The 20660-nt window shown below is 38.3% G+C and overlaps 1 protein-coding gene across 9 annotated transcripts in view; it reads left to right on the top strand.

Annotated features, from left to right (window-relative positions):
- The window catches only part of CTBP1 (C-terminal binding protein 1), a 247417-nt gene extending 230900 nt beyond the window's left edge, over positions 1–16517 (top strand). For 8 of the 9 annotated variants that reach the window (XM_052780713.1, XM_052780721.1, XM_052780722.1 and 5 more), the window contains 4 exons: positions 3489–3619; positions 5815–5942; positions 9411–9528; positions 15045–16517. In XM_052780713.1, the coding sequence (XP_052636673.1) occupies positions 3489–3619; positions 5815–5942; positions 9411–9528; positions 15045–15231 (564 nt within the window). In that variant the 3' untranslated portion in view covers positions 15232–16517. The remainder of the gene's footprint in view (positions 1–3488; positions 3620–5814; positions 5943–9410; positions 9529–15044) is intronic. The other variant, XM_052780712.1, reaches the window with a different exon arrangement.
- Positions 16518–20660: the final 4143 nt, after the last annotated feature.

Consider the following 20660-nt stretch of genomic DNA (forward strand, 5'->3'; position numbering starts at 1 on the left):
TTGCATTATTTGGAAAAATAATGTTTCTTGGAATTAGTACTAACCTCTCCCTAATGTTTTAGGTAATATTAAAATAATTTCAAAATCTAGGTGTAGTAACTGCTCTGTTATTGACTAATTTGATAGTAAGGTTTTTCATTAAACGTCTAGCTTCTGACTCTAACCTCAGTGTAGATAACAGCCAGAAATACAACATTGAGATGTAAGAATGCAGATAGTGTACAGGAAAGAAACTCTAAGATACAATAGTTGATTTTGCTGTTCTTTATATATGTAGTGTTTGTATTTGTTGGTAACAATGACAGTAACACTCTTTTGCAGTAAAATCATTGCCTGGCTTCTGAGAAATAGTTTGTACCTACTACTGTTGAACTTTAGGAGAACTGAAGTAATGACTGAACATGTTCCACAGTCATGTAGGATCATGGCAGAAAACTGACAATATAACACACTGCTTGATTTGAGAGTTTAGGGATTTTGCCAATCCATCCCAACATAAAATCAGGGTTTGGGAATTAAAATTCTAAAATATTAAGAAGTTTAAAATGCAAATGTCTTAAGAGAACAGAGCTCTGTCACCCTGCCCTGAACGTTCTCTTTTGTTGTGTGCTCAGGTACATTTAATGGTTATTACATGGTTAGATGTCTTTGCAAGCAAACATGTAGACCCAAACAGGATCACACTGAATTCAGTGGGACTGTCTGGAGGCTTAGCTGTGGTCAGTCATTATGCAGTGGACTGTGAAACTTGGGCCAGTGTACCACAGGAAGGTTTTGAGTGGAGGTGGATAAATGCAATGAGCTTTGGAGAGAGCTTAGTGCATTAATCAGAGAAACAAACAAAACAAAACATGTTAAAACTGAGTGATACCATCTGAAATGAAATGCATATAATAAAGTCTGTACTGGAAGGGACATCATAAGCATTTACCTTGCTATTTGTTATCCTTCATGATTAAAACGAGGATTAAAATGTTAGAAGATAGTTCTTGCTTTGGATAAAAGTTTGGATAAAGCAGTCTGTATTGTAACAGCTGATGTGAAAACCATAAAATTGTAACACCTCTGACTGCTTAGTTTGCATAGAGCAGATCTTCTGAATATGAATCAAAAAGAGCAGAATAGCTTTTTTAGGCTGACAGATGTTAGAGTTGGCGTAAAATTTTTAGAGAGCGTTGCATGCCGTTTTTGTCCAATACTGCATGCTCATGTAATAACCAGTTTTTAAACAAAGGACAGGGAAATACGGTGCATCTCATTTCACTGAAGTCTCGCCCTGAATTATGTTCAGAATCTGAAATTACATAACCTTAAAATGTCTTTGAAAATTTGGTGCAGTCTTCTCTTTCAGTAGGTTTTCCTTTTAATTAGTCAGCATTCTGCCTAGCCATTGTGCTTGGCCTTGTAGTCCCAGAGGAGCTCAGAGAAGCCTTTCAAGCTTGTGTTTATTGAACCCATGGTAATCAAGTGCTCTTAAGAGAAGCTGAGGTCATCTTTGGTTTTACAGATTTGAGAAAAAGGCGCTGCAATTAAAATGCTATACATTTTATTTAAAGCAGCTATGCAGGTTTAGTGTAGGTGAATTTAACAGCCGTCAGCAGTTGTAGCTGTGAAGCTCTTCCAAGCTTCCACCCATTGTTAAGGGTCATCTCCAGCTGCATCCACCCTTATAGTTTATCATGAGTCATGTAATTCATTCCCACTAGAATGCATTTATGCAGCCATGTTCTGTTTGATTTGGACTTAGTACTAGCTTTAGAGTTTTGTATATAGTCCTAAAATGAATACTCAAGCAAGGTTATTAAGGTTGGGCAGAAGATTTTAGCAGGGTTCACTTTGATTAAAATTTTGAAGTCCTTCAAAGGGCATATAAGTACACTAGGCTATACTTAAAACTCAAATTATCTATTTGCAAGAGCACAAAAGTAGGAAGGGTGTATAAGCTCCCAGAAGCCTATATGGGATATCTGCACAGCAGGTGTGATTGTCACTTGGGTGAGCCCTCCTGTGCTAGTTTTGATCTAGTTCTCTCACCTGACTTAAGTAGTGGAGATGCAGTGATAGTTCCCATCAGGAACGTCTTGTTGTTACTAGACCACCTTAAGATCATGCCACCATTTTTTCACTGTTCTAATTCCCAAGTTAATTACATAAAACTAAAAGAAGTATCCCTTAGTTTTGCTCCTGCAAGTCAACTTTGGTTTTGCTATACAGACGAGTAGATGGTTCTCCTGTGAGCCCAAGAGTCTGCAAATGGAGAGAGACAGGGCCACACTAAACCCAGAGTTGGCCAGTAAAATACGGTTGTTGTTTTTTTCTTATAGCCTTACTGCAAGCATATGCATGTTAATTGTTCAATATTTCCTATGATCTCATGTAAAAAAAATTCTCGTAGCTGACTTTCATCCAAACCTCCTTGTTGTTCATGAATTTGGTATTTCAAGTCAGTCTTTCAGAGTAAGGATCCATTTACATAAGTTTTAGTTTGATGTGTAGGTTTCAACTAGTTGACTTGGTGTCAAAATGTTGGGGTTTTCTTGTTCTTGCGGTGAGAGATCGACTCAGTACAGAATGAGATTTTTATCATTCATCTTCATGTTTCCTGCTCTTCATAGGCTTACTTTCATGCACAGAAATGCTTCTGAGATCAGAAGCTGTGTTTTGAGACATCTGGTAAAAGGTGAAGTATTAAGGTGGCTGGAAGCAGGATGTAGTAATTTATTTTTTTTCCGTACCATCTCTCTTATTTAAACCGCCACTTTGTTTTCATGTTGTGGATATATTATGGTGTAAATTATTGTAGTTCTCCCCACACAGTGTCATCTACAATGCTAATCTGCACAATGCACAGCACAGCTTCTCTCCTGGGTACACAGCGTTCTCAACCAAATTCATTTTCATGCCTTTTAATTGAATAATATAAGAGTTCTTTAGACCTTTATTTGAACAGTCTCACAGGGAGGAGGAAGCTGAAGTAACAAAAATAAATACAACATAGATCTACTGTGTTTTGGCAACTAAAGGGAAAAGTGTTTGAAAATCCAAAAGCATTGATTTTTCTGGAAAATTCATGTAGGCTTTTATTTGTGTGAAAGTTGAAAACTACAAAATATGAATTTGTTTAAGAATGTGCTGTAGTTTCTGTCTCATGCAATTTCACAGTGAAATAAAAAGGCATAAAATGATCTGTCACTTTCATATGCACAGTTGTATCTTTTGATCATGTTACTGCACAATATCTGAAACAACGCTTCTATTAAAAGACACTGCTTACAAGAAACAAAAGGTTATTAAGTGCTGTGAAATAGCATTTTATGTTAGAAGCATCACATTTTGTGGTACTTTCCAATGGAAAGACAACTGTTACAGGTTAAACCAGCTGAATAGCCTTTGTTGTAATGGATGCTTCTTTTGAGTAAAAAATAATGCCACAACGATTTTATTTCATTTATTTTTATTTCATCATTCTTGTTTTTAACTTTCCCTAGATGAGACAAGGGGCTTTCCTGGTCAACACAGCTCGAGGTGGGTTAGTAGACGAAAAAGCACTTGCACAGGCCCTGAAGGAAGGAAGGATACGAGGGGCAGCCTTAGATGTACATGAGTCAGAACCATTCAGGTGCTTTTCCTTTTCTTTTCTTTTTATTTTGTTCACTTTCTTATTTTTAAGTCTTAGTGCATGATACAATCAACAACAACGAGTAAATTGAGTTTTCCCTTCATTTCCTAGCTAAATGCTCCTTAGTAAAGCAACATGAATCTGTGCAGCACTGGACTAATGCAAATGTAGATGGAGCTTGTGTATGTGGTCAGAAGTGAACAAAGTGACATCCAAGATTTAATTCCTTAAAAAAAAAAAAAGAAATCCAATGGGTTTATTTAGTAGAAATAGCAGGGACTTGGGTTCAAATCCTGGGCATGGCTTTGTATCATAGTTTTGAGGGGAGTGCTCCTTTGTCATTGATGCCACTCTGGAGGCAGCTAATGTTGATGTCTGAACAGACTCTTTCAGAAGGCAGAGTTGAGATTTGGTGTGAGAAGTAACTACTTTATGACACCTTTCTGGAGGAAAAGACATACTTCTGTTCAGATTGCCTCTGCAGGAAAGCCATAAATGTAACAGGTTGCAAAAAAAGTTAAGATAAGGAAAATGGTCAGAGCGCAGGTTTTGTTTTCTTCTACCCTGTCAGAGGAGTAGTAACTCTGCTGTCATTACCAGAGCTGGTAGTACAAGCCTTAGTTTTTGAATGACTGACTGAGAAGTCCAGTGTTTTAGGCAGAAATGTACCACTCCCCAAAGTGGCATCGGTATTACGGTATCAGCACTCCTAATCAGAAACGAGCCTATTTGATATGTCCTTGAGTCTTGAGCCTGACTTCTGAGTTAGAGTTATGAGAATAGACTGCTGTAGCTTAGTGCTTGTATGTGACAAGCCTTTTTCAGTTGTTCAGTCTGGGCAGGGAGAAATGTTAATTTTAGCTGGAACAACCCACATAAGTTTTTGAAGAGGAACAGATTCAGGACTTGAGGGCAGGTTGCATAGACTAGAGAGGACAGTCTCTCTTGTATCAGCTTGGCGGGGAATAGAAGCTCTAAAAAAATAGAATAGTATCCATTTAGGTAGAATTTCTATGTCTACTGAGACACAATGCCACATCACAAATATTTAATTTTATTTATGCATACCCTGCATTCATTTACTTCTAAATGTAGTCATTACAATGCAGTAGTACTGTGCAAAGCCAGAGTCTAACAGCTCAAGGGACTTTCAGCTACATACATTCTTCCCAATTCAGATCTCGGATCTGCACAAGCAGACCATTGCACCTATAGGAAGCCCCATTTACTGCATGGAGATGCCATCTGCAGAGATTCAGTTGCAGGATTACATCCACAATTTCCTTTGGCTTCAGTGCTGCATGTCTATCTGATCGCAGCATGCAACTCCTTATTCAAGAGTTTTGCCAGATATTCTGATGTTTATTGAACTACAGATGAAATCTATTACTTTATGAATTATGACCAACTCTGAAAGCACGCTTTTGTCTTAAAATATTTGTTCTCCTGTTGTTACAATTGGCTGTAAGATTATTAAAACTGGAAATAAACAGGAGGAGCAAGTTTCCATTATTTTCAGTTTCTTTACTCTGTATCTGTGATAGCACTTTTACACAGATTCATTGCTTTCCCTGAAAATCAATCTGTAAAGTAAATTTCCTTCTTTCCGTGGAGTTTCTATTAAGGAACAGGAATGAAAAAAATAGTTAAAAATAACAGGAAAAAAATAACTGAATTAAAAAAAAAAAGTTGAGGCTGCTGATGGACACACTTCTTATTTGGAAATAATTGTAAGATTTTGTCTTTAAATGTCACATTGACAGTGACTCTTGAGAGAACAGGTTTGTTGGCTAATGCAGTAAAACTGTGATGAAATGGGCAAATGGAATGGCATCCTGAATTGATTTGGGTCTTGCTTTATGCATTTCTGCACCAGAACTGGAGTGGCAGTGCCTGTAGTTAGCAATAAGTGCATTGGACAGAAGCTAATGTTGCTACTAGAATTAGGTTCTACCCCTTGAGTCTATGAGAGGTGATTGTTGGTTATTTGTACCATGAATAGTGTATTAAATTAACTGACAGAATTAAAAACCAAACCCAACAAGGAATAGAAATGCAATTCTTTCCTGTTGTAGAAATTAATCTGTGTATGTACAAATCCATCTGGATCCCCCTCTTCTTCCCCCCCTTCTCTTCCCCCCCGCCCCCCCCCCAATATTTTTTGTCATTTGATCTTGTTTTAAATCTTCATTTAGCTTTAGTCAGGGCCCCTTGAAGGATGCACCAAACCTGATCTGTACCCCACATGCAGCCTGGTATAGTGAACAAGCCTCAATTGAGATGCGGGAGGAAGCAGCACGAGAGATCCGAAGGGCGATCACAGGTACTAACTCACCTTATTAGCTCCTTCAGTGTGTATTTCTTTTTAACAAACCTTTTCATTCTTCAGTCTTGAAAGATGCTGGAAAGAGCCAACCTTAGGTTTTGTTTACTACTTCTAATATTTGGGACATAGAAACAAGCAAATACCCACTAAGTCTGTTCTCAGAACTAGAACAGATCATGTTGGAGGTTCATTGCAATTACAGAGAAGGCAGGCACTGCAAAATAAGTACTTTTTCCATATAACAGAAATGTACTTATATGTGAAAAATCCACTGCTCTTTTGTTGCTTGTAAATATTACCCATTTGATGGGTTTGACTGCAAGTCATCCAGATATTGCTGGTATTTTTCATATGTTTTCCTAGGTGCGCCCTTATACTTGTCATGAGCAGTTCTGTTTCCTTCAATCTTTTCTCTTTGGCTCCTTTGTATTTTCCAAAGTTCATCCAAATTTGTCCTAGAGGACGGTCTGGAGTTTCAGTGTCTTTAAGGCTGTAATGCTCGGAGATAAAACACCTAGAGCTTCATGCTGTTCCTAGTAATGCTCATATTTCAACAACACATTCTCTACCTCAAAACAAAGTTTTCAGTATTTTGTTGGGAGGATACTGCATTTTAGATGTTCCTGTCTTTAAAGCATTGCTAAAGAAGTCTGGCATTTTAAAGAGGAAAGTCTCTTTGTTATATAACTACCATGTAATTGTAAACTGTTCACATAAGAGAAAACAGTTATGTCTTGAACATGCACTGCTAATAAATAAAATGAGGAGAGTGAGCCATTTGGCATTGGTTTGAATCCCTTGTAGCCTAAAATAAAAGGAAGGATTTTCATACTGGAAAATGATTCATTAAGCACTAATGTTCTCTCTTTAGTAGGACTTTGCTGTTTCCCCCTTGGCAATATAGACTGAATGCTCTGCAGACATGAGGGGCCATCTGTGTCACCTTGAGAGTAGTTCAGTGCCAACACATTGCTCTGCTATACAAAAAGCACTAGCAGTAGCCTTTCCTGTATCTTGTGCCTAGAGAGGCTGGGCAATTTAGCTTCATTTATGGCCTGTGCAGAAAGAAGACTCTCCTCTGGATGGTGATTAAAGGCAGCTCTTAAACTCCTGATCTGAATTGCCCTTTACAGCACTATTTCTCTGTGTTTTAGAGGTAACCTAAAGAATCTGACCATCCCTTTGCTGGAATTGGTCCTTGTGTTTATACTCCAGAAGAACTCTAATAGTACATTAATTAAGTTGTATAACTATTGCGAGCTCCCAAATAGCTCTGGGAGAGATTGCACAAACCAGCATACAGTACCTACCTAGGGGAATAATTGATGTGCAAATAAGCATTAATAGGCTATGGTCTGAAAACTGAATTAGAGTCAGCTATATGGAGCTAATTTTATGTTAAATATTGTGCAATAGCCCAAACACATGTGCCTAGGAAGACAGACCTATATTTTCTTAAAGTGTGTGATTGCGCTATCAGCGATCTGTATCATTGATTTGTATTGAAGCTGTCAGCACTTCAGTGTTTGCACATGGTTTGTAGTAAGATCAAACTGCAGCCAACGTTAGGGAGGTGAGAATGACATTGAATTGCAGTGAAACAAATGTAGGAAAGGTACAGGAAGTGTGGGATAAAGCTGGATATGTGAAAGCCATAGGGGAACACAGAGGAGAGAGTGTGTAGAGGGAGAAGGTAATTGGAAAAAGGTGTACGATGAAGGAATGCAAGCTATGACTGCCATCTGACGATAAAGATGTTAGGTGGTTCTGCTGTTACCAAAAAGTCAATGATGTTCTGATGTATAAAATAAAAATAATAAGCAGAGATTAAATATCTTTAAATATATCTTTGAACATCGAAACATGCAAAATATTAAATAAGGAGGACCACTGAAAACAGTAGTGGAAGAAACAGGAAGGCAAGCATGGCAAGTGAAAAGGTTGTTACAAGTTTTAAACAAATAAATACTGTTTTGTAAGGGGAGACTAGTAGAACATGCCTACAGAAGTTAGCAAAATGAAGAATGAGAGGGGCAAGGAGGAAGACATGATTGCAGTTTAAAAATACTTGAGAAGGATAAGCATCAGAAGAAGAAAGATACTGTTTAAATTTATGGACGATTTCGGCAGAAGTTTAGATGGCTGTATATTTCAGTTAAATTTAGAAGATGATTTCTAATCAGGAGGATGGTAGGAATTCACCCATAATGGGGCATTTACCTTATCTTGTCCGATATTGAACTAAGAAACCCTTTCAGCTTGTGCATAGGAGACGCAGGAAGTTTTAATGACATAAGCTCAAGTCATGGAGTAACAAGTATTTGATGGTATCCACTAGACAAAAAGCAATTCTGTGAAAAGTCTTTTTTACAGCCCCATTGTGGCCAGGCTGATGGATATAAAGAGCAGGCAAAGAGTAGTGAAGTCCTTAATCAAATTTCCAGTAGGAAGTTGGAGACAAAAAGCCTGAATTCTTTAATGATGGAGCATGGTCAGTTTTTGAAAGCGTTTCTGGAGTGCTGTTGCCAACAGTAGCAGTGGTAGACTTGAACTTACCTCTTTCTACCTCTGTGAGTGCAAATGCACAGTAAGATTAAACTATAGAAAAGATACATCAAAACAGATGTCAGAAAAAAACAAAGGCTCCAATTGATCTCCCATTGAAATAGGTGGAAATATTCCTGTTGCCATGAAGAAAATGTGTGTTGTATCTGTTCATGTCATGTTTTGCAGGGCTGGAGGTAGTTCTGCAGAAGACAGTCAGAGGCTTGTCCAGTATGTGCTGAATCAGGCTGACAGATTTTTCCAGTACCCGTGTCTTAAAACTTCAGTTATACTTCAGAGGTTAAGCAAAAGTTTTGAAGAAATGAAGAAGGGAGTTTTCTAGTGTATTTTAATTTTTTTGTAGGAATGAAAGAGATGGCTGAGGATTAATACGTTATAGTAAATAAATGTGAAGAGCAATTGAGATAAAGAGGGGGAAGATCAGGAGGACAGGAAAAAAGTGTCGGTCGTATTCAGGTTTACGGCAAAATTCCATTCAGAATCCTACATTCTTCAATAAGTGTTTTTATTGCTGTTACACGTGGAGAGAAAAGGAGGAAGGTGAAGTTAAAGACAGAGAGCAGGAGACTACATTACTGAATTTGAGTGGCAGCCATGCTCTATATTCAAGTTTTAGCTTCTTGGAAAGCATGACTCCTGTTGATTATGGTTTTATTGAGACCCTGTATACAAATGACAAGAGAGACAGAGAAGTAAAAATTACGCAGAACATTTTAACCATTATTAACTAGGTCCCAGACAAAAGGAGAACAGCAAGGATCAAAAATAAGCTCTTAGTGTGACTTTATGTATTGATGTAAATATGCAAATATTTATAACTATTTTTAACATAGATACATTAAGAACATAAGGAACGCAATTTTGATGTTTTTTTACTTTCTCTCCCTCGCTTCATCCTAGGTCGTATTCCAGACAGTCTGAAAAACTGTGTTAACAAAGATCACTTGACTGCAGCTACACATTGGGCCAGCATGGATCCCGGAGTTGTTCATCCAGAGCTTAATGGTGCTGCATACAGGTAAGTGTGCTGCAGGTGTAAAAGAAGTACTTCCTTAATTCAGAGGTATGTATTCCAGAATAAATAAAAGACCTTCCTTGTAATAAAAGAAGTGGTTTTGGATTAGGCCCCAGCTATATTGTTTTCATAATTGTTGCATTCAGGAGAATGATCTTGTTTTGCTAGTTGAAGTCGGTCATGTAGTGCATAAGTACATTTCCTTTTCTTATCTTTTTTGTGTGGTTAGTAATACCTGAACAATATACAGGGTTTTGTATATTCCAGTAAAACACTTCTGGTGATCTCCAGTGAGTGCAGTGGAAGTTTATGTTCCTTTTGCTGAAGGTAATGATACAGCAGTGGGTTACAGAAAGACTTCCAATAATAAGCTATTGTTATGCAGTTTTGTGACCTCCAGACATACGAGAGAACAAATAACTCAGTAGTGAATACAGTGGAATAGCCTGTGATGATTATGAAAATATGTTTAAAATAGTGTTTTCTAAATTCCACATTTAATTTTTAAGTAAAAGCATTTGAGGGGCTTGATCTACGTATTCTCAATCAACTGTGAAAGCAGCTCTTAATAATTAATAGAAAGGGGCAAGTTTTTTATGTCTAATATGTACGTTCCTTAGCTACTTTGTTTGCTTGAGAGTCTTTCTCTGTCCCTTTATCCCTAGCAGCTGTTCTAGCAGCAGACTTTTCCTAGTAGCCAGCTTCACACAATTTTTATTTATGAAAAACGTCTGCAATTTTTTATCTTCCAGTATGGTATTTACTCATAAATAGGATGAAAGTGGCCGAGAAAGCTACAGACAGCTGCTTCCCTCAGTGCCTTGAGGGAAGGGACAGTGCAGTACTTTCATTATTTTTTTTTTATACCTCTTTGTCCTAATATTTCTACTGTCCTCCTTCATACATTTTTCTTATCTTTGTCCTTCTTTAGGAGGGGTGCCCCATACTTTTAATAGATAACAGGATTTTTTTGTGTGTGTGTTACCCCATATGAGAACCCAGCTGTGCACTGCTGAGAAGTGAAGCAAAGCTCTTGTGTCCCAATGACTTTTAACAGTGTCATCAGAAAGTGATGGAGAGATGACAGGGGGGAGCGTCACCGCCCCTTTGCCATAATCTCCTTATATCAGTAGCCATAAGTGCACCAAAGGAAAAGAATAACTTTGATTTGATCAACACGCATATATCTCACATCACGTCAAGATGTTTATTTTTGGAAAAAGTACCCGTAGCCCTAAATATCTGAAGAACGGTGATTTTATTTGCTTAAATGAAAAGTTCAAGCACATGTGTTCTCCTCCACAGAGCATGTGGTTTCATTGACTTCAGTTTGGAGTACTGAGGGTATAGCTGAATGCAGTTGAGGCTTAGAGGCAGGTGTTGCTGAACTGGGGGTAATAACTCCAACCCTGTCATGGCAGTTAGGAACAGGGTTGCGTGCCCAAATAAAATGCAGTTGTTTGTTCTCATTTTGGGGGTCACAAGTTGAGCAGAAGCAGGCTTCACAGCTAGAAATGGATTTTAACTTAGGAATGTTTTGGGAGTTAATGATTTACAAGGTAAAGACCATATGTATTCAATTTAAGCCGGATAAACTCAGAACTGAATGCCTTTTTTAGACATTGTTTCAGTCAGTTTTTTCAATAAAGAAACCTCATTTGGGGAATTTTGAGGGAGAAGTTAAGGGTCATACAAAAAATATTGAAAGCTTCTTTTTGGAGGGGTGATAGAATAGTGTTTGAGTGTGGGTAAAGGTAGTTACTATTTTGTGCAGCATAAAATATGCGGAACTTCAAGCTCAGGCTTTATGAAGGAATTGGTTTCAGTAGCAGTGTTTGCTGATGCTTAATTCCTACCTGGATTAAGTATAAAATTTGAATTGATTGTTTGAAGCAAATTTTTCTGTCATTTCTTTGCAGTCCAAGATTACGTTCAACTAACTGAGTTCTGGAGTCTTTCACAGGCAGTATGATGTTTCAGATATGCTAATAACTGTATCATAGTCATGTAATTGCATTAAAAGATAAGACCTGGGATAATAATTTCTATGTTAAAAACTGCAAATAACTCTAAAACTAACTAAAGTTTAAAGTTTAGTGAACTAAAGTTTAAAGTTTAGTGAACTAAAACTAACGAGGCTGTTTTATTCTGGATGTATCACTTGTATTTCGATGTAGGACAGAGCTCTTAAATTATCAGATATTATCACAAGCAAAGAAGATTGAGCATTCATCAGCAGAATATAATCTAGGTCTTCTGAATATCATCGTATTCTGTGGAATACAAAACCATTTACTATGTGAAATGCAAGATGCCCTATCAACACAAAAGGTCAAGTGAACGGGACCTATCCCATGAGTAAAGATTAATGATATTCCTGAGAAGGAACTATTTGTAGTAGTCTCGGTGAAGCAGCATAATATACCCTGGTTTTGTGTTATTACTGAGCTGCCTGTTAAATAAATCCCTGCCTTTTCTTCTGTCACAGAGCGTGCAGGTTATAGGCAAAGTGAAATTTGACAGCCAGTAAACAGTGATTGTGCAATTTATAGACATGTTGACATATCTCTCTGCCTTCTAACAGGTACTGAAGAGGTACTTGGATGAGAATAGTTACAAGTTGGTAATTCAGGAGTTAGTTCATGTTGAGGTATTTCACTGGTAATTTTCAGACTCTGTAATGTAATGTAACAGCATGCACTTACATTTTTAAGCTCTTTTGGGACAGACTCAGTTTCTTGAACAGAGCTTAACATATTGAGTTCAAGGTGCTTCTGTAGTTTAAAAAATACAGGAGATTAACATAGAAATCAAAGTTACCTTTCAGTTGTAATTAAGAGTGCTACTGTATTTTTCTTTGTAAGTTAAGATTATGTGGGGGAAGGGGAAGGAAAAGTATGAAGTAGCAGAGGAGGTGTAACTGATCTCTCGCTTCTGCTTTCACAAAAATTTTAATGCAATGGACATTTTACCTGGAAAACGTTTCAACTTACGGCTGCCAGAGGAGGAAGATTGGGAGCAACTTTATGAAGTGCTGGAGGGAATGTATTTGCTGGTTAAGAATAGAAAAGCATAGCAACATAGGGGAAGGTTATGTAGGATAGAAATGCCCATGTGTAGAGACTCTTGAGTTTATGTGCCCTCCTTTAAGAGATACAATTTGAACAACACTAATGATTCAATTAAAAAGGGACAAAAATTATGAAAAGAGACTGGCAAAATAGGATTAGGAATTGTCAAGCAAACTACAGTTTCTGTAGAGGGCTGTGTTATCTGTCTTTTGGCTACTGCCACTGTGTAGCTTTAGGACGAGAAAAACAATTGTAAGGCTTTTGGATGTTACTAAAAGTCTGTAGGAAGCCTGTATCTGAGGAGAGCTGCTGGCAGGTAGAATCCCAATTATTATAACTTGGTGTCCAAGGGGAATATTTTTATATACAGAAAGAATATTTGGAGTTGAAGAATTACAGATGTGTAGTTTGAACGGCTTAATGTGCTCATAAGGTAACTTTTGATGCTTCTGATTCAGCACCGTCCATTTTCACAAGGGGAGGCTCTGACTTTTCTTCCTGAGGGAAGCGCAGTTACAGAATTTGCTCTCTCCTTGATTTCTCCCAGCTCCAGTGTGTTGATGCTCGGGGAATATGTTGTTAGAAAGTAAAGATTGTGTTGGAAACGGTTGCTGTGTTGGGCTTTTAAATGGAAGGTTTTGTCATTTCATGGGGTTTTTTTACAAAGCACCTAGAGTAACAGATAAGCTGTTTCAAAATTAAATTTGAATAAATAAAACAATAGCCAGTCTGACAGTTTTCACAGGAATTGAAGCAAACTTGATTAGCAAGATTCAAATTAAGGTACTGAAACAAGCAACTAATTCCGTTAGAAACTGCAAATTAATTCTAAGGAGCCTCTGGAGAGGAATTAGCATAGGGGAAGCCCTGTAAAGATGTGTACAATTGGGAACAAAGTTCTCTGGCCTACAGGTGGTATGATCTTTCACATACTGGTTATCCATCCCAGATGACAGTCAGTGTTATGATCTGTAGGAGTCTTTCGCAGGATGACCAGGCCAGCGTATGGTGTCTTTGTTGTTCCTGTGCCATGTCAGATAGCCACACTGAGCCCCTGTGGCACAGTGTTGGCAAAAAACAGTTCCCGTGATATTTCTGTGGTGGAAGAAAAAACAACACGTAAATGTGCTTTCATCCAGCTTTTTTCCTCCTCTGAGTTTTGCGTAAGTTCTACACTAATTTTCTATCAGTTTGAGGGAACTTGGGATGAGCAGCACAAACACGCATTACTTTAGAGAAGATGGTACTGAAATGAGGTGAAATTCTCTGATGCATTCAGTGTTAAACTGATGAGAAGAAAATCAACAGCAGAGTAACGTGATAATTGAAAAAAGCTTGACAAGACTGCAAGTGCCTTTTCTCCCATTTAGTTCTAAGTAAATACTAGGGTAGCAAATACCACAGTGAGTAAGTGGTAGGTTTGTGTGTTTAGGCTTTTAAATGGATAACGGTCTCGCTAGGATGCTTGGGTGAGCAGAATATAGCAAGAGAGAACAAGGGATGAGTCACTTGCAAATGGGTATTGAGGTATTTGGCTAAAAAGAAAACATTTCTGTTAAGAGTGTTGATGTGTAGCTGTTGTTTATATACAGCACTGTGAAATACCAGTGTCCATCAATTACATCTGAACTTTGGGATTGAAACAGTAGATTTGCAAGATATTTTTTTTAGCCTGATAATACCAGATCCGTCATAAAATCAAGCTGAATCAGAGGATGATTTTTTTGTTGAATTCATAAAATATTTAGGCCTTGGTGTTCATCCAGGTAGAGTAAGAAATCTTTAAAACTGTTCATAGTTTTCGTGTTTGCATCTCTCTCTCTTGCAGTCTGCGTGAAGCACTTGTCCTCTGTATAACTAGTATTGGTTCTCTTTCAGACAAGTATAGTGGCAACTTTGATGCTGAAAAAGTTACTCAGGTGCAATAGGTTTGAATTTGTCATCTTAAGAGCGTGTGGGTATGATTGGTCTTTTGGGGAGCTATCAGAAAGCTATGACTGCAAGATTAGTTTAAAGAAATATTTTTCCAAACCACAACAATGAAATTTTAAAATTTCTGCATGAGAAAAAAAATTTTTGAAGGTCAGCTTGAGGAAGAGTCATAGAGAACAGATAGGTGTTGCACGGAATTACTTCTTGTTGAGGTATACTTTGAGAGGAGCAAGACTTCCAGGTTGTTTCCTTTGCTATGCTGTCACTCATGCTATTAAATCTGAAATCTGAAGAAGCAATCTAGCAAACCTTTATTTCTCGTTTGGGTAAGATACAGCATATTTTGCTTTCTTTAAGCAGCATCTGCATATGGTATCTCATCTGGAGCTTAACCAACTGTCTTTCTACTGGTCTGAAAACAAAAGAAGCATCTCTGTAGCTCTGGAAGGAGGCAAGGTGGGCTTTCCGGTCAGTCATCTCTTGGTTTTAATGAATGTTCTCGTTTTCTTCTCTCAGCAGGTATCCCCCAGGCGTTGTAAGTGTGGCTTCAACTGGCATACCTGCAGCAGTAGAAGGAATAGTCCCCAACCCTATGTCTTTATCACACGGCCTCCCTGCTGTAGCCCACCCGCCCCATGCTCCTTCTCCCGGCCAAACTGTCAAACCAGAAGCTGATAGAGACCACCCAAGCGACCAATTGTAGCCTACAAAAACAGCATTCCCAACATCGGAGATTTCAACTTCAGCGTGTGGAAAACAAAACAAAACAAAACCCTGGATTTTGATTAAAGGCAAAACCATGAACTTACAGGAGGAGACGATTATTGGTTTAGAAACTGGTCCAATATACAGTATAAAAGGAAAAGGTGGGAGACAAAAAGAAGATTTGGAAACATTTTTCCTCCGTATAAATTGTAGTTTGTCCCTGTCCAGTGGACTGATTCACTGTTTCTGTGTCCTATGGGTTCTTTGTTAAGCAAGAGAAGTTAGTAGTTAATTATATCATGAATGTACTTGTCTGTGTACAGTTTTTAGAACATTAAAAAGGGTTTGTTTGCTTAGCTGTCAACAAGGAAAAACATAAGGGAGGCATTCAACAAACCAATTTTGAGATTAAAAATCCTTTCTTTTATATTTTAAAACATGCCCAAAAATGAGGCAGTTGGCAAACTTCTCAGGACAATGAATTTTTCCCATTTTTCTTTCTACGCCACACAGTGCATTGTTTTTTCTACCTGCTTGTCTTATTTTTTAGAATAATTTAGTAAACAAAAGAAAAACAGTTTCTCCTAATTTTGGCATGAATTCCCTTATTTCAAAATGAAGACAACCTTGCAAAGAGATTTTGAGGAAAAACAAAATAAGGTTTTGTATAAACGAGCATTGTGCTTTTTGTCACCAGTTAAAGTATATATTATTGGTGGTATGCGAAAAAGGCACTAGACTACTGAAAAGTAGCAGCATTTCATTGCCTACATTGATTCCTTCCTGGTAATGTGGTAGGCTAGCAATATTTTTGGTTAAAATCATGTTTGTGACTGTAACCATTTGTATGAATTATTTTAAAGAAATAAAAATCCCAGACAAATATCATATGTGTAAAAAATTTTTATTTCTAGTAACTGTTTATTCAACTTTTATTAGGTTTCTTAGCTGTAATTTTTAAACAGATGCTGTCAAGTATTTCATTTCTAGCTTTACTTTGCTCTCTGTTGTTTGTAATACTGTCTTGGAAGCTTGAAAAATAAAAAAAAAAATTCTTTCCATACCATTTTTCCCTTTACATTTCGTAAATGTTGATCTTTTTTCCTGTGTTTCTAATGGAGTTTGAAATTAAGATGGATTTTGATTTGTACACCGGCATCATCAGCTACAATATGGTAACAGCATTTATGCCACCACTGTGGGCAGAGCAGAGGAGGTACAACAGCAACACAACAATAATAATAATAATAATAATAATAATAAACGTCTTTTGCCGAAGTCCAACATGAGAAGTGTCCATTGTTTTATTTGCTTTTGTGATGATGGAAGCATGCAGCAGGACGTAGTTGTATTTGCTTCGTTGAAGGAGTTTGTTTCTTTGAGCACAGGCAGAAGTGTTTTCAAGGCAGGTTGGATTTCAGCTGGAAGCTGGTTTGGCCTTTCCTGTGCTCCTGGATAAGATGTCCTTCATCCCTACGCAGTTCACAAAAGCAAGACAAAAGTGTAGCTGCTGCAAGAAGGAAATCCAGGATGGGCAAAAGTGAACCTGAACATAAACCTCCTCGGTGGTCTCTTGTCTATTTATTCGCTATTAATCTGAACTAGTAACTGTGCACCTAAGGTTAGTGAGCTATTTTTATGGGATCTATGAAAAGTTACTGTCCCTCATTTCCTGCAAGTCTACAAAGTGGCTTCCACTTCTGTTAGGAAAATGTTAGGAGGCTGCAAATCAGGAAAGACTGAAATTTGCAGGTCTGTACCCAAGGAGCACTATGTAAAGTGTAATTTTGTCTCCATGGAAGAGTGGAAGGTTTTTGCCTTGGAACATTTAGAGCCAAAACCATCATCCATTACAATTTATTTGATGGTAAAACCATTCCTATTCCCTCCATGAAACATAACAGAAAAGAGCCCTAAAGCTGCAGGTTATCCCAGCAAAGACACTTCTAGCAGCTTTGTGGCCAAAAACTTGGAAAAACCAAATGCAGTCTCCTGCAGTTGAAGTAGCATTTCATATTTCATTGATAATTCATGTTTTAAGATGCTTCTTTGTCAGGCTGAAGATGCTTCTTTAACATATGTAAAACAAACATTTAACATCTGGCTGCAAAGAATCACTGACAGTCTCATTTACAACCAAATTTCCTGAGGAGAACCAAGAGCGTGGTTTGGTTTTTTTTTTTCGTTCTCTTGCATCGGTTTGGATGTGGCTTATGTAAGTAAGCTTTGTTTCCAGTGAATCAATAAATTGATGAACTAGAAATGAAGGCACCAGTATTTATTGTGTGCAGTTCTCAGGCTCAGTTCTGAAGCTTGCTGTCCTTCAACTGCATATTTTTGAGCCGTCATCTGTGCTTGCTCAGGCACAACCTTCTTCAGGATTTGAGCCTGAAATACTGCACTGTGTGTGTGTGTATTGGGTGTGATAGGGCATTGCCCCTGTGGTAGTAACATGTTCAATATTTTTTATGCTAATGCTTGAAATATATCTTTCGGTCTGACTGGCGGAGAGTCATCCAGTTTCCTGCTTTTGTTGGAGCAGAAAGGAAAAGCCATCCAGGCAATGACAAGACTGATGGGTACTGACTTCTGGGTTATGGTCTGAAAAGCTGAATTAAAAAAATTAAAGGCTTGGAGTAAATGACTAATTAGAAAAGTGTACCATAATAAACAAAGGCTGTTATGCCAGACTAACCTTATATCTTTTACGACTGCTTTTGTTGGATAGTGGAAATGTGATTAGATTTCCTTTGTCTGGTAAAGGATGTGCTAAATAAAGTTCAGACAGAAGAAGATGCACTTAGTGGGAAAATATAAATTGGGGAGGTGATGGCAGCAGAGGGCCACAGATGACCTGAGGCAGTGTTGAAAGGTGAAAGAGGAGGTAATCAAAGTGCCTGCCTCAAACAGGGTTTTTTTTTTTTGGTGGTGGTATTTGAATTAAGGATCTTGGCCAAGAAGGAGGCCAACCACTGAAACTGCTGCTAGCTGAAAGATTGTAGGTATCACCAGTGCGCAGGAGGCTCTGGAGCCTGCACAAGAATTTGATGGTATCAAAGAAGCGGAGAGATACCAGTTGTGCAAATGCGAAGTCAAGTTGTTGCAAGTCAAAAAGTTGTTAGAAAAAGGAGCCGTAAGCGATTTCCCATGGTAGGCCTGATTGATTGCCACTGTGGGGCAGCTGTGGAAAAGAGCAGTATGATGGCAGATGTATCCGGCACTTTTGGTAGGGGTGAGAGTGGATCAGAGGTGCTACACAGGACCTGGAGCATTCGATGTCTAGTTTTGGTCATGCATTTTCAAAAGGGTGAGCTTGAGCTGAAGTCATAGCAAAGACCGGCTCTCAAGATGACTGAAGGTGTGGAGGGCTTATGTGAGAGGAAATTAGAGTAACTTGGCTTTTTCAGCTTGAAGTGAAGGCTGAGTTGGGGACGTGACTATAAATAGTAAATGAAATGCTGAGGAGGAAGGAGAAATGTTAAAAGAAATGCTGGTATATGAACAGACAAGCATAAATGGGGGTTAGGGAAAGATCTCTATCAGCAGGGAGGTCCTGGGACAGGTTTCCAGTTGGGGTGACTGGGAGTCAGTCCTGAAGGCCCGGCAGCTTGGGTTGGATCTTTTTGTTTTGTTTTTGTGTTTGGGATTTTGTTGGGGGGTTTTTTTATAACTTTGTTTTTACCGTCCAAAATGTGAGAACATTGTTTAAAGGTCATACAAGGTTGTGACCAAGCCAACAACTAGAGGCCTTTTCCATTCAGGGTAAAACACTTCAGCTTCCTTTATAACAAGCCTCCAGGCTTTTTCCTTTAGTATGTTTTTTTGAGAAAATGCCTTATTATTTTCTTGTGCAGCCTTCCACCTCAAATGATTAAGGCTGACTTTCCAAATGACTGTGACTGCTGTAGTCTGGCCGTTAACAGTTTACTCCTTGCCTCAGACCAAAGGGTTTTCTTCTCCTCTCGTTTAATCTCAGTGGATGCTTCAATAACGTCCCTTGTTCTGCTTGAAGAAGGCAGCGCTGCCAGTATTTCCTTTATTCAGTTCACGCCAACCTTTCTACCTTTTGTAAATTGGAAAAAAAAAAAAAAAAAAAGGTGGAGGGGGAGCGAGAAAGAAAAAAAAAAAGTCATTGGTTTTAAGGGCAGAGAGTAGTATTAGATCATTTTGTCCGACCACTTAGTAAAGCCATTAAATGTGATATGCTTCTTCATTAAACCTGTTACTGTTTTGACTTAAGTAAATCTTTCAGGAAGATTTCTAGTCTTTATATTAAAATGTCAAGTGATGGGGTTTTTGCTATTTCCTTTGATAGTTTGTTTAGATGGGGGATAACCGTCACTATAATTTTTAAACTGCTTTATTTAATTTGGCTTTCCCTCTCTCTAAATTCCAGTTATTGTTTCATGTTGAACATGAGGTCATGTGGGCTGACTTGAATTTAGTGAGCATGTCACATTTTAGCCAATTTGCCTTTGTACTGAGGTCAGTGACACATCTTCCAGGAAGACTAAACTGTGTTATTCATCTGTTTTCTTTTCCAGTTTCTTTCATTATACTGTACATCCTTTCCTTTGTGGCTCTTTTTGAATGACATAGTCCAATATGGTTATCTTCTGCAGATGAAATTATGGGATTTCGGGTCTCTGACTTTCAGCTATTGTCTTCTTGCTTCCATTGACTTTCCGATTTCCTTGGTAAGCTATTTTCCTGCAGTGACAAGAGCTTGAAGAACTTGATTAATCCTCGTCTCAGTCTTCAAATCGCATTTGCCTAGGTAGAGCTGAGCGCCTCATTAGTAGCAAAAGCTCCATGTTGAGTAGATGCTCAATGCAGTGGTCCTGCTCTCGTAGTCCGAGTGCTCGCTTTCGTCCCCCCGTCTGCACCCGTTGTGTGTCTGCCTCTTGCAGAACGGACCTTATCTGGCTCTCGTACCTCTTATCAGGCTGCTTGTCCCTCAGCATCTGCCTCCTGTCCTTCCTTGTTTCCTTCTAGCGTTCGGGGGATCTGGAAAGTTACTTTTAAAACTCTTCTGTTTTTTAGAAAAAATGTCCTTTGGTCAGTTCTAGTTTTCATCCGTGAGTTCCAGCTCGACACAGACCAGTTGTTTTTCAGCTCTCTCCTTGGCTGACCTCCATGCACACTACCTCGCTAAACCCATATCCAATATTCTATTTTTTTACATCCACTTTTGGGCTTGGGATTGCCCAGTTGGTCTTTTTTTCATGCAGTTCCTCATCTGGAGTTTCTTTCCTACATTTTCTGTAACTACAGAAACAGTTACAGCTCTTCAAATCTAGTCTCAGCACTTCTCTTTGCCTTTACATTTCTGCTCAGAGCCATAACAGAGTGTTTTCTTGAAGGAGCATCGTTTGTTTTGGGGGGGGGGTGACACTGTGTCAAGGCCACCATAAACAGACTAAAGTA

The sequence above is a fragment of the Harpia harpyja genome, chromosome 2 (assembly GCF_026419915.1).
Source record: "Harpia harpyja isolate bHarHar1 chromosome 2, bHarHar1 primary haplotype, whole genome shotgun sequence".
In the NCBI taxonomy this organism is placed as follows: Eukaryota; Metazoa; Chordata; class Aves; order Accipitriformes; family Accipitridae; genus Harpia; species Harpia harpyja.